Here is a 20,682-nt window from a genome sequence, read left to right as displayed (position 1 = left end):
GTTTCTCGAAGACGAAGATGGATGCGAGAGAGAGAGAGAGAGAGAGAGAATGTGGGGCGAAATGGGGAGATGAGAGAACCTTCTGTCTTTGGGATGGTGAATTACGAAACAATGTAGTTTTTAATTCCACGTTGGATGCGATGCCGCAACGGGGATGCAGTGCAGTTGTATATAGAATTTTTGATAATAGATACCATCGAAAGTCCAGATTTATGATTGTTCATCCCGATTTTGCACCGAGTACTTGGGTATAACTAGCTTAGGTTCGTACTTGGGTATACTCGGCCCAAAACCTGAGTTTCAAATTCCTGTCAGGTTCTGAACCGGATTAAGCCTGGTTATGACCCGGATCGGAACCTTGGTGAAACTGAATTTTTGAAATCCGAAAATTCGGATTACGGGCTGTACCCATTTTTTAAAAATTATTATTATTACGAAAGCCTATGGTTAAATGTTTTTTTTTAAAAAAAAGTATCATTGAAAATCATATATTTTTTTTAATCTAAAAGCCTATATTTCAAGAAATCATGTTGGAAAGCATAATAACATTGAACATGATTGTCCATAATAATAAAAATATATCAAAATAGAAAATTAAATTTTATGTAAAAAATAACTAAAGTTAGAAACTAATTACCTTTTTAACTAAATGCATGTAAAAAAAAATATATACAATATTCATCATGTAAAATGCATGCAACACACAATGCAATTCACTATATATTACATTATTTGATATTTATACATTACATTACAAAATACAAAATTACAATATATGAATTACAAAACACAACTTTGGAAGAAATTATATATAGTTTTTAAATTATACAAACAGATGTGAGCTTATGGATAGAAAATCTTCTCAACCTCCTTCCTCTTTAACGATGCTGAAAATCTTCTCGAATGCATATGCACCTTGGAAGACCACACTATTTTGAATCTCCTAAAATCACAAAACCATATTACTTAGCAAGGAAAATAAAAAAATATTTTGCAAGTGCATATTCACAAGAAAAATAGTTGCAGTCATCAAGGTGCTATATACAATTTACTGCACTTAGCAAGTGTACTTGCTGAAACTAATTCTTTGTCGACCAATCTTATTAGGAGACCCTTTTATAAAAACAGTCAAACCATTAATACCATTTATTCCAAAATCAGGTCACCTAGGAATGATGGTTATAACATTCAGATCAGTGGGTGAATGATTTTACAAAGAATTCCTAAAGAAACCAAAACTTAACGGTCGAGGCGATTATGTGGTTATGGCTATTTTCATTCTTCTCCCTTCTAGGTCTCACAAATCCATATATAACCCATAAAAATACGTCTCAAAGATTATTCCATTCAAACATTCTCATCAAAACAAACCCAAAATTAACAAAGAGAAAACAAAGCAAACAGACAGAAGAAAACAATATACCCAAAAGCTAGCGACAGTCTAAGCTAAACAACAAAGAGTCTTTCACCACCAATCACAGCCATCACAATAATAACACCATAGAAAAACTCGGATCGGGAATTTTTAAAAGTATCCATGAGTTAGCAACTAAACACCCTGCGTTAGCAACCAAACAACAATCAACCATACACTGGAAATGACTTAGCATGTACATACTTGGAATAGACTACATAAGCATACCAAAAGTGTTGCTCCAAGCCCCTTATATAGACCATTAAGCCTTCAGAAGAAGATCTGAAGATAGGGTAGATCATCTGAGTGGGGGAATTTTTAAGCTTATTTTTTTTTATATGTAAATCAGGAACCCGAGTTTTATACCCAGACCCGAACCTATAAGGTCCGGGTTTTGCAATGAGGGTTCCAGCCTGAATTTTATCTGGGCCAAAATTGTAACCAGAACCCGAATATTTGGTTATCCAGGTTCCGAACCCGGCAGGAAAAAAATCTGACCCAGATGAACAGTCTTACCGTAGATAAAGGGTCCAATACAAAAGGTGTTCTTAATAAAATAAGAGTGAGTTAGGGTGTTGAATGTAGTATTTTCGTTATTTTTTAAAATTATTATCATTACTGATAGAAGGATAATTTGGTTATCATAGAAAAAAAAAATGCTAACTACATGCAGACTGTGTAGCGCATTATTCCCAGTTCCAAAACATGATGAATTGACCCCGAGGGCATTATTTTCATGCTCAGATCTGTTTGAGTTGTTATTATTATTATTATTATTATTATTATTATTTTCACTCCTATAACAATTTTGGATAAATTAGAAAAGAAAGGTCATGTTGCTTGAAATTCGCTTTTAAAGTTTTGAGATTTGTGATGCCTACTAATTAAGAGTATCACATCTACTTCTAGCACGATGTTCTCATACCCTGCTACCGGTATTGTTCTCATATGTTAAATGTGATTACTACGCATCAGCCATTATTTATTCTCACACCCCACATCTATAGTTTTTTTATAGGGTGTGAAGGTGTTTGTCATAGGGTATGAGAGTGTTTTTCATAGGGTGTGAGGTGGTAAATAGTGACTGATGAAAAGAATTTTTCTAACATATAGAACTAATCTTGCTAATTTTCCCTTGATTTTGGTACTATAGTGGAAATACACATTCAGGAGCTAATAACAGAGCTGCTCGGACGCCTAATTTGATTCATACAGGGAATCAAAATGAGTAATATTCTTGCTATCTTACACAATCACAAGACATTTATTAGATAATGTTCAGAGATAGGTTCATCAATTATTCTTAGGATACAAAAAGATGATCAAATCATCATGTAGCCTACAAGATGAGTTTAAACAAATGCTACAATTAATGCAAAAGTTTCTCATTCTGCCCGATTAAGAGGATACAAATGGTATGGAGTCTAAACAAGTTGTATTATGAATAGTGAAACAATATCAGCAATGTTGTTTGAAACAACATCCCATTACTCATACATTTCACTGTTGACACGTTTAGCTTGTTCATAGTTTTGGTGAAAGCAGGAAGCTTTTCGCAACATTTGAATTGCCTCCAACTCCACTCCAACTTCTTTATCGTACATCGTTTCTTTCCATTTAAATCCAATCAACTTTTTTTGTAAGTTTCACGAATGCAATAAATTCTTCTTTCATAGCTTCTTTCAGAATTCGACTATCAAGAATATCAAACAACTTGTTTTCTTCCATTGGACAAATGAAATATGTGGCTAAATTTTTATTTTCTGGTGACTGTTTTTAGAAATTGCTTTTTCTCCGGTTAAGAGCTCAATAAGGACAACACCAAAACTATAAACATCACCCTTTTCTGTAAATTGACTTGACTAAAAGCACTTAGGGTCCAACTATCCAAAGGTTCCATGCACAATTGTGGTCAAATGAGTTTGATCAATCTCATTTATTTGACCACAATGGTAATGGATTTGGATCATGTCCAAAAGTTTGCTACTTTTGCTATGTACTTTCTTAATGTCCCAATGGTATATGGGTAATAAAGGTGCTAAATGTAAGCAGAAGAGAGCTCCTGCAACTTCTGTGGCAATTCGTAACCGCATATCAATCTCAGGTTAGTGGGAACTCTTCATTTGGATCATTGAAATATTGGAAAAGAGTTTCATTTCAAATGAATTCATATACTAGTGAAGAAACTTCTGTCTCCAAACAACAACCAAGTAATTTAACCACATTTCTATGACTAATTTGGAAAAGAATGACAACTGCATTAATGAAATATTATTCAAGTTTCTTTCATTAAATCACCTTGCACTTTTTCACAGCAATCATTCCATTTTTTAACATGCATTTGTAAACAGTGCCTTGTTCTCCTTGGCCAAGTATTCTATTTACATTAAATCGGTCAGTAGCCTCCTCCAACTCCTTGAACTAAACACTTTGGTGGTCTGAACATTGATCACTTCACTTGAAGATAATTGTTGTTGTAATAATAGTCCACCCTTTCATTTGAAGAACTTATTCTAAGGGCATGAGATAATAAAAGACTTTTTGAGATTTTTAAAAGAAAAATTCTATTCCTAAGCTGGTGTGTAGAGTATATTTAATAAAGTGCTAACATGATATAATTTGATTTGAAATGTAAATTTTAAAATTTGAATGTTACAAATCAAATATTACAATTTAAGTTATGTGGATGAATCGATGATGTGTTTTACATACCGATTTGATAATAAAATAATTATTTTGAAAGTGCTGGATAATTGGGGTTCTTGTACATGTACATCTTAGTTATCAGACAAAAGAACAATATCTTTGAAATCTCATGGGGCAATTTTTACTTATTATACCCATAGTAAATGAGACAAATGATTTCCAATTTCTCTTTGCTAGTAAAAAATTTGTTGTTTTGTTTGATTGAATTGGTGCATCGTGCAATTTGTGTTTATAATATGACCAAGGTGGTTGCTAATTTTTTAAAATGAACTTTTAATCCAACAAGACATGACGTGCATGCTATCCACACTAGTTATAATCCTAACAGTCCTTGAGCTGTTTTGAAACTACCAACTGAAATAAGAAGACATACTTGTAGTTGCAGAAGAAAGGAAGAGGAAGAGAGATAAAAATGAAAAATAGAACACACACATAAATATCTATAAACATTCATCCAAAAACAGTTAATTTCACCATTGAGTTATTTTCCTTTTTTTCTCAAAAAAGCGCTTTGGATTATATATATAAAATTATTTTTATTTATTTTTTAAATCTGAATAAAGGGGGAGGGGCCCTTGGGCCAGATCGAGGTGCGACTAACCCACGACCTATACACACATCAATCCTACAGCTCTCTAGAATTGGGCTGGAACTTTGAAGCCTCTATTTGGATAGTAAGCTGATATGAGATAATTTTAGATAAACTTTAAAAATTGAATAAAATATTATTAGAATATTATTTTTTAATATTATTATTATTTTTAGATTTGAAAAAATTGAATTGTTTATTGCATTTTGTGTGAAAATTTGAGAAAGTTATAATGATGAGATGAAATGAAATGAGTTGAGATAATTTCTCAATCCAAACGGAGCTTAAATATAAACAAACATATATATATACAATGGTGACTCAACCCGGCTGTGCTGAGCATCTTAATTAAAATGTAGGAAAATGATATTTGCAATCATGGAGGATCAATTGTTTTTTACTATAAATTTTTTAATGATAGATCTCACTCTTTTTGAAAAAGATTGAGCATCGTCTGCCCAATCTATGACTATATGTAGCATTATTTATAAGGATAATCGTTGTTGCCACAGAAAACTAGCACTGATGTCAAATCATTTATCATCGAGGTATGTTTTGGAAGCGAATTTTTTGAAGCACTATATATGAATCCCCCAATCCAATTTAATACCACTGAAAATGATATATTTGGGTTGAATTTGTTCTCAAACCACCACTGATATATCAAGAATGCATACATGCATTCTCTGTCAGCGAATATATCCCCGGAATGATCTCTTGGCTCTATTTTTGTAGTGTATGAATGCATATGATACGAGGAGATTGAGGTTTGGCAGTACTAGTCAATGTCCTTGAAACTAGTTGATCAGCTTTATTGATCTATTTTTGTGATCGTATGGGATTGGCACACTGCACCGATTGAGATAGCCTTCTTATCTTCCAACAACATTGATGCAGAGTTGTTGCAACCCATGGCAACAAAATAGTTATATTTCACTACTAGAGAAGACAAAAGGACTTCTTGCTAACTTCACCACAATATTTGAGTTTTCTGGAGCATTATTTGTATGTGAAGCTGCAAGCTGGCCTAAGTCCTCGTGTGTTTATATGGAAGTTGCCTAAGAGGCTGAAGAAATTGCCAAAGGAAAGAAATTGATCGACTAAACCATGTCATGTTGTGGCCTCTATTGATTTGTCACAATGAGGTGGGAAAGATTCACAGACGTAATGGCCTTTTGAGAATGCAGCAAGATCATTTGAGTTAAAAAAGAGTGAAATCTATCTACATGATGCTGAATATTCTGAAAAAGGATCAATCCCTGCCATAAACAAAGTCAAGCCTCGTAATCCCAAAGATCTTACTAGTAAGGACCTCTGGTGCAACTCTACTGACTCAACTAACCCTCATAGACTCATGAGCACACTCCTATAAATGAAAAAGAAACACCATTCTGATAAATTGAAGAACCCAATCTATGTATGAAGCTTCTCTATTTGATTGTGCCTTAGCTATCACCCCCACAAAACCGTTTCAGATTCCCTCATTCATTATAAAATAGGCCATTCGATTGCGTTTGCAAATCCCATCATGCTAGCTCTCTTTTTCCTATGGGTAGTACCAGATGAACAAAGAGGATCCATGCATGTCAAAAAGATGAAAGATGACCAAAGCAAAATCACATCCTACCAACATTTACTAGTACTGGAGTTTGTGTTTGGCATCCTAAAATGGGTCTCAAACCATATTTCTGTTTGTTTAATCAAGGATGCGTACTTGCATTTATAAATTTGCTACTTGTGTCACAAAATTTGGGATCGTTATCTTCCTTCACATTGGAATATCCTTTCTATTAAAAAGACCGCCCGCTTGTCCGCTTGGACCGGGCGGATTGCCTACCTAGGCCCATGAGGGGACAAGCGGTTGGGCCGGATGCGAGAGCCCACCAAACAACCCTAGTTGCACGAGAACATCTGTGCCTTCTAATATTGAAATGTCCAAGGTTTAACCCTTGAAGAAATGTTTTGAAGAGCCTAAAAACCTACTGCAATCTATATTGCAAAGCAATCGTCAATGTGACAATTTCCATCTCCTACTCCGAAAGGGTAAGATCGATATATATTCTAACATTGCACATTGTGCTTGATAATTAATTAGCATTGCTAGAGTATAAATAGTGATTTGGAGATAATTACCCATCAATCAACTCTTAAATAGAAGGATAACAAGAAATCGCTATCCATCAACCCTTGAATTTTTTATAACAAAAAACTAAATATGGCTGGACGATCTAGTACTGGTTGATAGGTAATACAAGCACACACCATGCACATCAGAGTACTGCAATCGATGGAAGCAGGATTATAGTGCGATACCTAACATGATTTTCCAGAAAATACAATTCACAACTTGTCTTCAATGGATAGCAATTCTCAAACGACAGTACTCACCTACACTAGAAAAAGAAAGCCATGCACCCTACAAGATGAAAATATATACATATATAGAATTACAACACAAGTGTTTTCTGTACCTCGATTAAGAAGAAATTGTGAAAAGATGGCCGTGATCACCACCATCCACACATGATGTTAACGTTGTTGATGTAGAACCAACCCATTGCTCGTACATTTCAGTTCTAACATATTCAACCTCTTCATATTTTTGCTGATCAAGGTTAGAAGTGCCTTTTCTCAATGTTTGAACAGCCACCAACTCCATTGAAACTTCTTTCATCGTAGGTCGTTTTTTCCCGCTCAAGTTCAAGCACCTTTTTGCAAGATTCGCAACCACAATGACCTCTTTTTCACCTTCTTTCAAAACTCGATCATCAAGAATGCCAAACAAATTGTTTTCTTCCATGGAACGAATGAAATATGAGGCTAAACCTTTGTCATCTTCTGTTCTTATTGAAGAGATTGCTTTTTCTCCAGTTAATAGCTCAACGAGGACAACCCCAAAACTATAAACATCACTTTTTTTCTGTAAACCGACTAGTTTGAAAATACTCAGGATCCAAGTATCCAAAAGTACCTTTTACTTGTGTGGTTAAATGGGTTTGATCAATTGCAATAGATCTTGAAGTTCCAAAGTCTGCTACTTTAACTCTGTACTTTTCATCTAAAAGTATGTTTGTAGACTTGATGTCTCGATGGTAAATGGGTGAAGAAGCTGCTGAGTGCAAGTAGAAGAGAGCTCCGGCGATATCTACGGCAATTTGCAGGCGCATATCCCATGTTGGGGGAAACTCTTCGTTTTGGTTATTGAGATATTGGGATAGGGTTCCATTAGGAATAAATTCATAAACGAGTAGAGGAACTTCTGTCTCCAAACAGCAACCAAGTAATTTAACCACGTTCATGTGGTTAATTCGTGAAAGAATAACAACTTCATTAATGAATTCTTCTAGCTGTCGTTTATCAATTATCTTAGACTTTTTTATTGCAACAATGCTTCCATCTGGTAGCATTCCTTTGTAAACCGTACCTTGTCCTCCCTGGCCAAGCATTCTGTTTACATTAAACCGGTCCGTGGCCTTCTCCAACTCTTTTGAATCAAACAATTTAGTGGTTTGAACATTGATTTCGTTGGAAGATAATTGTTGTTGTAACAATAGTCCACCATTCCGTTTAAAGAACTTCTCTTTCTGCATAATCAACTTTCTTTTATTTACTGCTTTGTAGGACAACCATCCTCCAATAAGTATTACTACTAGCCCAAGACTAATTCCTGCTCAACTCAATGAAATAGTGAAAAAGATTAATACACTCGATGAAAATGGGAGAAAACGTTATATTCTAAAAAAAAAAGAGACATTATTTTCTAATTGTTATATGATTCAGACGTCTTTCCTAATCACAGCTTGATCATTATATGATTTTTTTTTTCATTTTATTTTAGATTAATTTGAGTAGAATTAGTTGAATTGGAAGATGGAAGTGATCCTGGTTTCTTTGTTGGGTGACACTTCAGATCAGAAGCTAGCTAGTGGGTCGATGCTGATTACTGCAGTTCATGCTGCAAGTAGCCGTGGTATAAAGCCAACAAATTAACCAACTTTGGGGGGATTATATATAAAATCTGTTTGATGTTAGACCTAATTAATAAGTAGTAGTCATGTCTACATGATTATATATTTGTATTAATCTCGGATTGAATATGTGTATTTCTGGAATAGTTATATATAATTTTATGCCATCGTGCACGGTACTGAACTTAAAAAACTCAGAGTAAGACGTTAGGTTTAAGGTTAAGTTTTAATTTATCAACAAGGCAGGTGCTATATATCCATATTAATTAAATAAGAAGACATCGATCATTAGAGAGAGTGAGAAGACATACCTATAATAATGATGGCAAGCCTGGCACTCCTACGAGTTGGGATTGAGATTGGGATACAGTTATAAGACCCCCAAGTATTTTCACAACGTGTTTGATGACCACAATAGTTATTAGTTGAGTTTTCACATTCGTCAATATCTGATATTGGAGTTATAAACACACTTAGTAGTATAGAATATATATATATACACACACACATGTATATGTGTGTGCGCGTGCAAAAGCAGAAAATATATTTACACTATCAACAATATCTATATATAGTAAAGAGACCTGCTACCGACATAATTAAATTACACAAAAGTTAATTCATAAATTAATGTGATTTTATGAGATCTATTAGATTTAATTTATAATAAAATAAAGTACTTTATAATATGACGTATCATATGATTAAATCACGTCAATTTATGAATTTATTTTTATGTAACTTTTTTATAACTAAAATATTTTCTTATTGTGTAAGTACAAATCGTATTTTCGAAGTAAGAGAGATAAATATGCAAACTAGAATACATACATAAATATAGAAATATATGGATATTCATACAAAAGCAGTCCACCAGTGGGATTTGTTTCACCATTGAGTTATTTTATTTTATTTTTAAGGAAACACTTTTAATTAATTATATATATAGATATAATAATTATAACTAAATAAAGAGGGAGGGGTCCTTGGGCCGGTGCGACTAACCCACCTATACACGCATCAATACTACAGCTCTTTAGAACTCACGATAGGCATTATAAATTAATATAAAAAAAATTCTATTTATCATATTTACATCACATATTACTTATAATTTTTTATTTTTTTCTCTTGTTAAATATGCAATGTATACACGATGAATATAAGAACTCAATTAATTTTAAAAAAATAAAAAATAAATTTAAAAAATAAAAATAAATATAATGTATAGAGATATTGATGAATAGTAAAGCTCTAAATATAAACAAACAAAAATAATGGTTCGACATATATTAAAACCAATACTTTTTTTAGATGAAAATATAATTTATATGTTAAATATAATTAATTAACAGTCGATTTAACAAAAGAAATTAAAAATAGTAAATAGGCATTATAGATGGTAGAGGTTTACCTTGACATCCTTCAAGAACATAGGGATTTCCATGGAAGCCGCGATCGCATCTACATCTGGAAATGTAAGTAAAGCTCCAATCAAAAGAAGAATAACCGCCGGAGGCACAGCTACTTGGTGGCGAGTGATTCGGATCTACTGGAAGCAAACTTTTGGTAGTACTATCAATCACCCAATCCAATACCACTGGAAAGGATATATTTGGATTTGGCATTTCGAAATTGTTCTCAAACCACTGCCGTTGTACCAAGAATGCATACCTGCATTCTCCGACTACCTTCTCGGAATAATCTGATCTTGGCTCTATTCTTGCAGTGAATGATTGGATATCTTTGGGGATTGTGGTTTGGCAGCAGTCAATGTCCTGGCAACTTTTTCCATTTCTTGATGATATTGTTTTGTGATCGCAAGCGGACTGGCACACTGCACCAATTGAGACTTTCCCATCGTTGGACCATATTGAGGCAGCGTTGTTGCAACCCATGGCAACGAAAGAGTTGTCATCACTGGAGAAGACAAAAGGACTTCCTGCTAACTCTACTTTGAATGTGATGTTTGGATCATTAGTACAACTCGTAAATAACGGGTAGTTGACCCGAACTTGGCCATTATCTAATAGAATCGCCAGCACCTCCAGGTTGAACTGCCTTATGACAGGTATTCTGGATTTACCGTTGGAAGTGTCAGTTTCATTACATACGATTTCAAACCATTTGGAAATATAGCAACCATCACCTATTCCAAATGGGTACGGAATGCTAACATTATTCCCACTGCATTCTGCTGGACATGATGGACTTCTTGTTATATTTGCTGCCCGTGCAAATGCATAGATTGAACATGATAACAGAAATGTCTGAAACCCCAATCTCAGTAGTATTGCTGCCATCTCTCTCTCTCTCTCTCTCTCTGTGATGATGATGATTGACGAAGAAGAATAGGAGTGCGGTGAAGCAGCTAACAAAGCCACCATGCAAGGCCCCCCCGGATTTTATAATGATGAGATCCACATCCTTGAGATATTTCTATGGAATTTGCCTAAAACGAGATGGTATCCAAGAAATTAGAGCAACCTGCAATTATTGAGCTGTGGAAATTATTATACATGGATCAAAGTAGCTTTTCAACTTGCCCCGCCACTACTGGTCTTTTTATGTGAAATTTTAAATAAACAAGTGCACGAATCTTACCAGAGTATAGCTTTCTTCTCTTTCGATTTCGTTCAGTGCCCTTGTGTGTAGTGTGCAGAGAGAGCCCAACGTTAGGTCTTGGAAGCGTCAAACTCCTTTTCCCTTTTTTTCGATTTCCTTTTTAGCTCCCCCCCACCCCAACTAAGCCTTCTCCATGCGAGGCGGAGGGCCCCGCCCCCACATGGGTGGAGCGGGGCTGACGGGGGTGGGGTAGCAGGGTACGGGACCTTGCTGTACACCCCTGGCCAGCCTTATGGACTACTCTATTAAATTTTATATTTCTTTGCTACTTTTTATTTTCAATAAATATAAAAAAAATTTAATAATCATTTCCACATCACACACCGTATGATTTTTAATTTTTTTCCTTACTAAATATACGAATGATGAGTATAAGAACTCAATTACTTTAGGAAGAATAGAACCAAAAAAATTAAAAAAAAAAAAAAGGTGTAGTGTGTGGATTGATGAGTAGCCAAACTCATAAACATATATCTTCTGGCACACCCTAATGTCATATTAGCCTTACAATTCTTCTCTATTTTAATTCTTTTAAATTAATAAAAATATAAGTAATTGTGATAATGATTTATTTAAAATAGTAAAATTATGCACAAATTTAGCTATAATTACACTTCCTAACCAACGTATTACCGGTCTAGAAAAAACGAGAAAAAAAACTAACGATAAAAAACTATATAATTTTTTTTCATAGTAAAAAATTTAATGAAGGGTCAAAACAATACAAATACTAAAAGAAAATTGGATGCCTAATTCAATACTCATTGTGAATGAAGGTTTTAGCCAACACAAAACACACTCCTTTCAAACAACATATTAGCCTTACAATTATATTCAAACAACTTCCTCCCCTCTCATTGTTCTCCTCCTCTCTTTGTCTTCTGGTCATAGAATTCAATGTACGCAAGTGGGCATTTTTCTTCTTGCCATGGCACTCGCCCACACAAGCTCGTAGCCTCGTAGAGTCCCTTCAAACATGTTTGTTCACACTGAAGAAATGATCTATGCCTTTGATCTGAGAGTCCAACCAGGATGGGCGGCCGACTACACTGCCCAACAAATGAATGCAAATGATTCGATCGAGACGGGGACAGGCCAGCTGGATATATGGATACCGAATTAATTCCTACACTAGAAAAAAGATTGCTTCTAAATTTATAGTACTATTGATGCTTTATCTATAGAATCATGTTATCGATATCGATAATAAGTTTTTTTTTTTATATATAATTTCTAATATTTAAAAAAGTATACATAAATCTATTAATAATAATTTTCTTAATTATAAGCAAAAGAAAATAAAAACATGTAGAGATCCAAATGGACAGTTTATGGATTACCACGCATTTTCCCCTTATATATATAAAATCTTATCTTTTTCTTTGTACTAGTCTAGTCATACTTTATACTTTTCGATCTGAAACCCATCGACAAAGATATTAATACGTGGGGTAAACGAAGAAAAAGAAAGACACGTGACTAGTCTTTTTCTGAAACCGATAGACAAATTAGGTATTAATACGTGGGGTAAACGAAGAAAAAGATCTCACTACAACAAATTTAATTTTTTGAGACCGAAATTTATTAAAGATGAATTTAATTTTATTCTTATTTATTTAAAAAGAAAATGAAATTTCATCTCAAAACATTAATGAGGATCTCAAGACATTCAAACAGATAAATAGCTGTTCGAACTAGATCATGTGATAAAATATACCTTCTAAAAAATAGAAATACATTCAAATGTGTATATATATGTTTGAACAAAGAGTTATCGTCTATTTGAATGGTTTAGTCTTTGTTCAAATAATAATCTTGGTGGGAAAGTGCATATAATTTTGTCAGGGGAAGTTCAAAACCATTTTGTCGCGCCCCCGACCCCATGTAAGGAAAACACGGGAATCGAGATGCCGAGATGATGACAATACGGTCACACATCCCAACGAAAGTGCCAAGTGCGTGTACAAGCGACAGTGTACAATAACAACGCAGCAGATTAGTCAACTAAGTACCAGAATTTAAATACAAGTAAACATCAGTAGAAGATTAAAAGCAGTTATACAGTCATCCAAAATAAAGTTTAACACAAGTCCTAAAATACAAACGAGTAAAATAGAATAACACAGCTAGTGATCCCAGATCACTCCTCGGGCGGAGCCGTCTCCTCAGGCTCGCCCTCCTCCTCCTCATCTGCATCAAAATCTGCGTTACCACATAATGGTACCGCAGGTAAGTATAACCCAAAAAAAATCTCAGGAATAAAATGCATTTAATACAACTAACATGCATGCATATGATGAAATATGCATTTTCCTCAAAACATCATTTTCTCCGAAAATGATAATTTTCCAACACACGCCAAAATCCCATTTGGCCCAAAAATAATCCGTAAAACATTTTCCCAGAAAATGATTTACACAAAATCCAACTCACACTATTTTCCCAGAAAATAGTCCATTTAATCCGTCAATACCCTATGCACCATGGCCTCCCCTAGGGACCATCCGCACGTCCTGGCTTCGTAGCAATGCTCGGTACTGCGCCCAGCGCGTACGTAGCCAAGCACCCACTACGCAACGAGCGATGTCCAGTTCCGCGCCCAGCGCGTACATGGCCAGACATCCTCTAGTCCCCGCCAGCAGAAGGACCACGGAGTCGGCACGAATCTCTCGTCCGATCCCATTGTCGCCCAGCGACAATCCAGGGGACGTTACTCAGTTTATTCCGCTCCCGAGTAATCAGAGGAGCTCCACCGAGATAATGCCCCATCTCGGTTTGGGGTCGTGAAACACACGCACCCAAAAATATTCTCACATAAAATCATAACTTTCCAAATCACACATGAGCATGAATGCAATACACGAAAACCCAGTTTTCTTTACAAACATGATCATGCATGAAATAATGAAATGCACATGTACCAACACAAATGCACATTCCTCAATAACCAATAACCAATCCAATCAAACCAACCCAAAAAACTCCAATCATAAGTCCATCCGACCCCCGAACTCCTCGGACTCAGTCCGGCATGTCAAACAAATACAGTGAAATGCGTTAGTGCAGAAAATACATTAAATTTACAAGAATTCTTTGGAAAATACTTACAGTGCAATATAATAATTTCCAGAGGATCACGAAGCTGCAAGTGGTGACGTCTGAGCAACACCACAGTATAAAATACACTGTGGCCGTGGGTCACAAATACCAACTTTTCAACGGAGACAAACGAAGACCCAAAAATGGTAAGGTAGGGCCTAGAGTGGTCGGTGAAGCCAATAGTAGTGGCAGTTTGCCGTGGGTGGCGGCGCAAGGGGTGCTTTTAGGCCAAAAATGCCGAAATCGGAGATGGGCTTGGTTGTGCTTCACCGGTGACGGATCGGAGCCGGGGTTGGGTCCATTGGGTTGCCAAGAGGTCGGGGATGAAGTGGTAGGAAGATGGTGACCAGAGGTGGTGCGACGGCAGCGCTGGAGCGAAAGTAACGCCGCGGCTTGAAGGGCTGTGTGGAGGAGAACGGTGGCGCGGATGGAGGTGAGGTTGGTAGGGTGAAGTCGCCGGCGACAGGGGAACCGAATGGAGTGGACGGTGTCGACCACAGCGGCTTGACGGCGGCGGGCTGGGGGAGTGGACGGACGCACGGGGAGAGAGAAAGGAGAGAAGGGCTGTCGCACAGGGGGGAAAATGCAGCGGGAAAAGAAAAGAAAAAGGAAAGAAAAAGAGAAAAATAAAAGAAGAAAGAGAGGAAAGAGAAAAATAGAGGAAAAGAAATGAGGTCCAGTCCTCATAACTTGGGTCACAAAAATAATCCAACGGAAACGATATTAAAACCACAAGTAAAATAAAATAATTTAAACGTAATGGTAAAGTCAAATTGAAATAATTAAATCCCACAGTAATTGATTAAATATGAAAAGAAATTTAAATGCACAACAATAAATAAATATTAAGAAAGCACATAAAAATAATTTTCACCAAATTAAAAATCTTAAAAATAATCCAATTAAAATCCAATAATTTTAAAACAAGAGAATAATTTTTTGAATAAAATAAAAATAATCATTCAATAAAAATACACTAAAATACGGGGTGTTACATCCTCCCCCCTTTAAAAAAAAATCTCTTCCTCGAAATTAGCAAGGTCAAACATTAAACTAAGACAGGATCAAGATTCAACCAAGAACATACTTAAGAACATACCACCAAAATCAAACAAACAAGTATGGATATTGCTCCCTCATGTCGGCTTCTCTTTCCCATGAGAAATCTTGAGCCAACAGATCACCCCATGACACCTTCACCATAGGTATTGTCTTGGACCTTAATTTTTGCTCTTTCCGATCCACGATCTGCGTCGGGGCAACTTCATAAGTAAGATTAGGCTGAAGTTGAATGCGTTCAGGGTCAACAAAACGTTGCTCTTGCTGTCCAAAACTCTTCTTCAACGAAGACACATGAAACACATCATGAACATCCCCAAAATAATCCGGCAAGGCAACTCTATAAGCAACAAGCCCAACTTTCTCTACGATCTGAAAAGGGCCAACATATCTTGGACTAAGCTTTCCTTTCTTACCAAAGCGCTTAACGCCTTTCATAGGAGAGACTTTAAGATAAACCCAACCACCTACTTCAAAGGAAAAGTCTCTTCTTCTTGTATTTGCGTAACTCTTCTGGCGACTTTGCGCTTCTGCCATTTTAGTCCTTATAAACTGAACTTGATCCTTCATTTCTTGAATTATCTCAGGCCCAAACAATTTGCTCTCGCTGACCTCATCCCAACACAAGGGCGATCTACACTTCCTTCCATACAAAGCTTCATACGGGGCCATCTGAATGGAGGAATGGAAACTGTTATTATAAGAGAACTCAATAAGCGGCAGGTGATTCTCCCAACTTCCTTGAAATTCCGTGACACAAGACCACAACATATCCTCCAGAGTCTGAATAGTACGCTCTGATTGACCGTCTGTTTGAGGGTGATATGCAGTACTAAACTTCAACTTAGTGCCTAAAGCTGCTTGCAAGCTCTTCCAAAAATGGGACGTGAACCGCGGGTCCTGATCTGACACGATACTCTTGGGTACTCCATGCAAACGCACTATCTCCTTGACATATAATCGAGTCAACTTACCTAAAGAGTCGGTATTATTAATAGGCAAGAAATGGGCACTCTTGGTCAACCGATCAACAATCACCCAAATTGAGTTCTTTCCACTAGGAGTCCTCGGCAAACCCACAACAAAATCCATAGAAATATCATCCCACTTCCACTCAGGAATAGGGGGAGGTTGAAGTCTACCAGTAGGTCTTTGATGCTCAGCCTTCACTCGACGGCACGTGTCACATTTCTCAATAAACAAAGCGATGTCCAACTTCATACCTTCCCACCAGAAATTCCTCTTTAAATCTCGATACATCTTCGTGCTTCCTGGATGAATTGAATAAGGAGCCGCATGAGCTTCTGCCAAAATCCGCTCTTTAAATTCAGAATCTCGGGGAATCACTCTACGATCCCGAAACCGAAGAATACCATCCTTATCCAAGCTATAATGCAAGGGTCCTCTAGACTTCCTGACTCTTTTCCTGATAGCTAACAATGTAGGATCCCTTCTTTGAAGAGTCTTCAATTCTTCAAAATCCACTACTCAGACATCCAAGACTGACGATAACAATTCCTCTTGTTGTGAACTCTCGATAAGAAGTCTTCTCATTCCACAAAGGAGAGTGTCCAAATCTGATGACTTTGCTTTGTCCACTTGTTGAGACTTCCTACTCAAAGCATCAACGACTAGATTCGCCTTTCCTGGATGATACTTGATCTCACATTGATAGTCACTAATCAGCTCTAACCACCGTCTCTACCTCATATTGAGATTCTTCTGAGTAAACAGATGCTTCAAGCTCTTGTGATCAGTATAAACTTCACAGGCTTCGCCATACAGATAATGCCGCCAAATCTTAAGAGCAAAAACTATAGCCGCCAACTCCAAATCATGTGTGGGATAATTCCTTTCATGAATCTTCAATTGACGAGATGCATAAGCAACAACCCATCCCTCTTGCATAAGAACGCATCCCAACCCAAATTTGGATGAATCACTAAAAATCACAAATGGCTTGTGTGGCTCCGGAAGTGCCAAAACAGGTGCCATTGTCAATCTTCTCTTCAACTCTTGAAAACTTCTCTCACATTTGTCAGACCATACGAACTCGGTATTCTTCCTAGTCAAGGCAGCAAGAGGTCCTGATAGTCGAGAAAAACCTTCCACAAATCTTCGATAGTAACCGGAAAGTCCCAAGAAACTTTGTATCTCACGAACTGTTGAAGGGCGAGGCCATGACAAAACAGCTTCTACTTTACTAGGATCAACAGCCACCCCTTCTTGAGAAATCACATGTCCAAGAAACTTAACTTCTTCTAACCAGAATTCACACTTGCTCAACTTAGCGTACAATTGATGCTCTCTTAATTTTCCAAGTGCCAGACGAAGGTGACAAGCATGCTCTTCCAAATCTCGGGAATAAATCAGAATGTCATCAAGAAACACCACCACAAAAGAATCCAAAAAGGGTCGAAACACCCGATTCATTAAATCCATAAAAGCGGCTGGAGCGTTCGCTAACCCAAAAGACATCACTTTAAATTCATAATGCCCATACCTCGTCCTGAAAGCAGTCTTGGGCACGTCCTTATCCCTTATCCTTAGCTGATAGTACCCTGATCTCAAGTCAATCTTCGAAAAGATAGCTGCTCCCTGAAGCTGGTCAAACAGATCATCAATTCTAGGAAGAGGGTACTTGTTCTTGATAGTCACCTTGTTAAGCTCCCGATAGTCTATACACATTCTGAGAGTACCATCTTTTTTCTTGACAAACAAAACAGGCGCTCCCTATGGCGAAGTACTAGGCTGAATAAATCCTTTGTCAACCAATTCCTGCAATTGAGTCTTCAACTCTTTTAACTCGGCCGGTGCCATGCGGTAAGGAGCCTTATGCACAGGAGCCGCCCCTGGTTCCAGATCAATAACAAATTCCATATCGCGAACGGGAGGCAATCCAGGTAACTCGTCCACGAACACATCGGGAAATTCTTCCACCACTGGAATATTCGCTAAAGATTTCTTCTCAGATGGTGTAGATACGACTTGGACCAAAAAAGCATCTGCCCCACAAGCTATATCTCTCTTAGCTTGAACTGCTGATATAATTGATGGTCTTGCCCTTAACTTGCTTCCCACGAATTCTAAATAATCCTCATCCGAGAGTTGAAAACCAATTACTCGTCTTCTACAATCAATATTCGCAGAGTAACGATACAGCCAATCCATACCCAAAATTATATCAAAACCAAGCAACTTGAATACAATCAAATCTGCATCCAGTGTCCTTCCACCAAGATCCAAAGGACAACCCAAAGCAACCTTGGAGCAACACACGATCTCGCCATTGGGAAGAGCCACAACTAAGGATTGTGGTAGAGGTTCTGTAACCAAATTGCACATCCGTACAAATGTGGCAGACACAAAAGATTGGGACGCCCCAGAATCAAACAAAATACAAGCATAAAAATCATATAAACGAACTCTTCCTGAGGCAAACACAACCACCAGACAAATTCAAAAAAAAAAAACCCAACCACACCAAACATTAAATCCAAATAAAATAACTACATACATACCAGTAATCACCCCAGCGTCGTGGGTCTCTGGAGCCTCATAATCCACATCGCCAGGAGTCACTGCATAAACCCGGGCTTGTACCAATTGTCTCTGGTTGCCCCTTCCACCTCGTCGACCTCCTCGTCCTCCTTGACCTCCTTGAACTAGACTGGGACACTCCTGAGCAAAGTGACCCGGCTGGCCACATCTATAACACTGAATTCCCCTTTGACCACAATCGCCCTCATGGGCTCTACTACATCTAGGGCACACTGGAGTCTGGCCTCCTGCACGAACACCGGAGGTCGAGCCCCGGTCCTCTGAACAAACTTCTGCGGCGATCCAGAACTGCTTCCTTTACCAACATAACTCCGCCTTTTCTGACCTGGAGGGGAGCCCACTACAAAGCTATTCTCTCGCTCTACGATACTGGCCAAGTCCACCAACTTCTGAAATTCCACAATCTGAAGACAAGCCACTTGTCTGCGAACTTCGGGGCGCAGACCCTCCATGAAACGCTCAACCTGCAGCTCTTCGGTGGCAATAAGGTGAGGAGCGAACCGTCCAAGCTCCATAAATTTCCTTGCATATTGCTCGACCATCATGCCTCCTTGAACCAAATTATTGAACTCCCGAGCCTTTTGCCGTCTCACTGAAATAGGGAAGTATCGATCATCAAATTCTTTCTTAAACCGCTGCCAAGACACAGCAGCCAAGGATCCCAACTCCATTTCTAGGAGTGGCCGCTTGGTCTCCCACCAGTTTGCCGCTTCACCTTGCAGCATATAGCTTGCATATAAAACCATCTGGGCCTCAGTGCACCCACAGACTTCAAAGGTTCTTTCCAGATCTAAAATCCACCTCCTAGCTCGCATTGGATCCTCCTCCCCAGAAAAGATAGGAGTCCTATGAGCCAAGAAGTGCTCATAGGTGCACCCCACTTGGACCGCTCTATTTGGATCTCCTTGCGGCGGTCGGAAATTCTGCTGGAACAAGTCTGATATCCTATTCAACGCCCTCGCAATGTCATAATTTCCATCACCCCTGGGTAGCTCATCCTCGGGCACATCAGCTTGCCTTCTTGGTCTCACCATAGTCCTGTCATAGAGCAACCTCCAACCCCGCTTAAATCCAAACAAAACCAAACTCAACCAACAGAAACACAAAAATACAATGAGATAAAATTAAATTAAATAACATCAATTAACATAAAATAAAATAACAATAAACTCATAATATCTGATATTTATTTTTAAAAATAATCATTTAACTTACAACACTTTAAAAAATTATTTTAAAACAATAAAATAATTTCTGGTACTATCCTAAGGGACATGTGGTTTTACCCAGAGCCGAACTGCTCTGATACCACCTGTGGCGCCCCCGACCCCCATGTAGAGAAAACACGGGAATCGAGACGCCGGGATGATGACAACACGGTCACACATCCCAACGAAGTGCCAGTGTGTGTACATGCAACGGTGTACAAAAACAACGCAGCGGATTAGTTAGTCAACTAAGTACCAGAATTTAAATACAAGTAAACATCAGTAAAGTTTTAAAAACAGTTATACAGTCATCCAAAATAAAGTTAACACATGTCCCAAAAATACAAAAGGGTAAAAATAAAATAACAATAACCAGTGATTCCAGATCACTCCTCGGGCGGAGCCGTCTCCTCAGGCTCGCCCTCCTCCTCCTCATCTGCATCAAAATCTGCG

The 20,682-nt window shown here is 37.5% G+C and overlaps 1 protein-coding gene and 1 pseudogene across 1 annotated transcript; both read right to left on the bottom strand.

Annotated features, from left to right (window-relative positions):
- Positions 1–7,098: 7,098 nt before the first annotated feature.
- On the bottom strand, positions 7,099–11,364 carry LOC118348280 (annotated as a pseudogene).
- Positions 11,365–18,193: 6,829 nt separating this feature from the next.
- Positions 18,194–20,055, bottom strand: LOC118348279. The gene is made up of 3 exons (XM_035689626.1): positions 19,140–20,055; positions 18,982–19,041; positions 18,194–18,891 (listed from the first exon to the last, which is right to left on the bottom strand). The coding sequence occupies exons 1-3, from the start codon at positions 20,053–20,055 to the stop codon at positions 18,194–18,196; spliced, it is 1,674 nt and encodes a 557-aa protein (XP_035545519.1).
- Between the last annotated feature and the right edge of the window lie 627 nt (positions 20,056–20,682).

This window comes from Juglans regia, chromosome 1, assembly GCF_001411555.2.
Source record: "Juglans regia cultivar Chandler chromosome 1, Walnut 2.0, whole genome shotgun sequence".
Classification (NCBI taxonomy): Eukaryota; Viridiplantae; Streptophyta; class Magnoliopsida; order Fagales; family Juglandaceae; genus Juglans; species Juglans regia.
The sequence above is the reverse complement of the archived record's forward strand: the minus strand, read 5'-3'. Positions and strand labels throughout refer to the sequence as shown.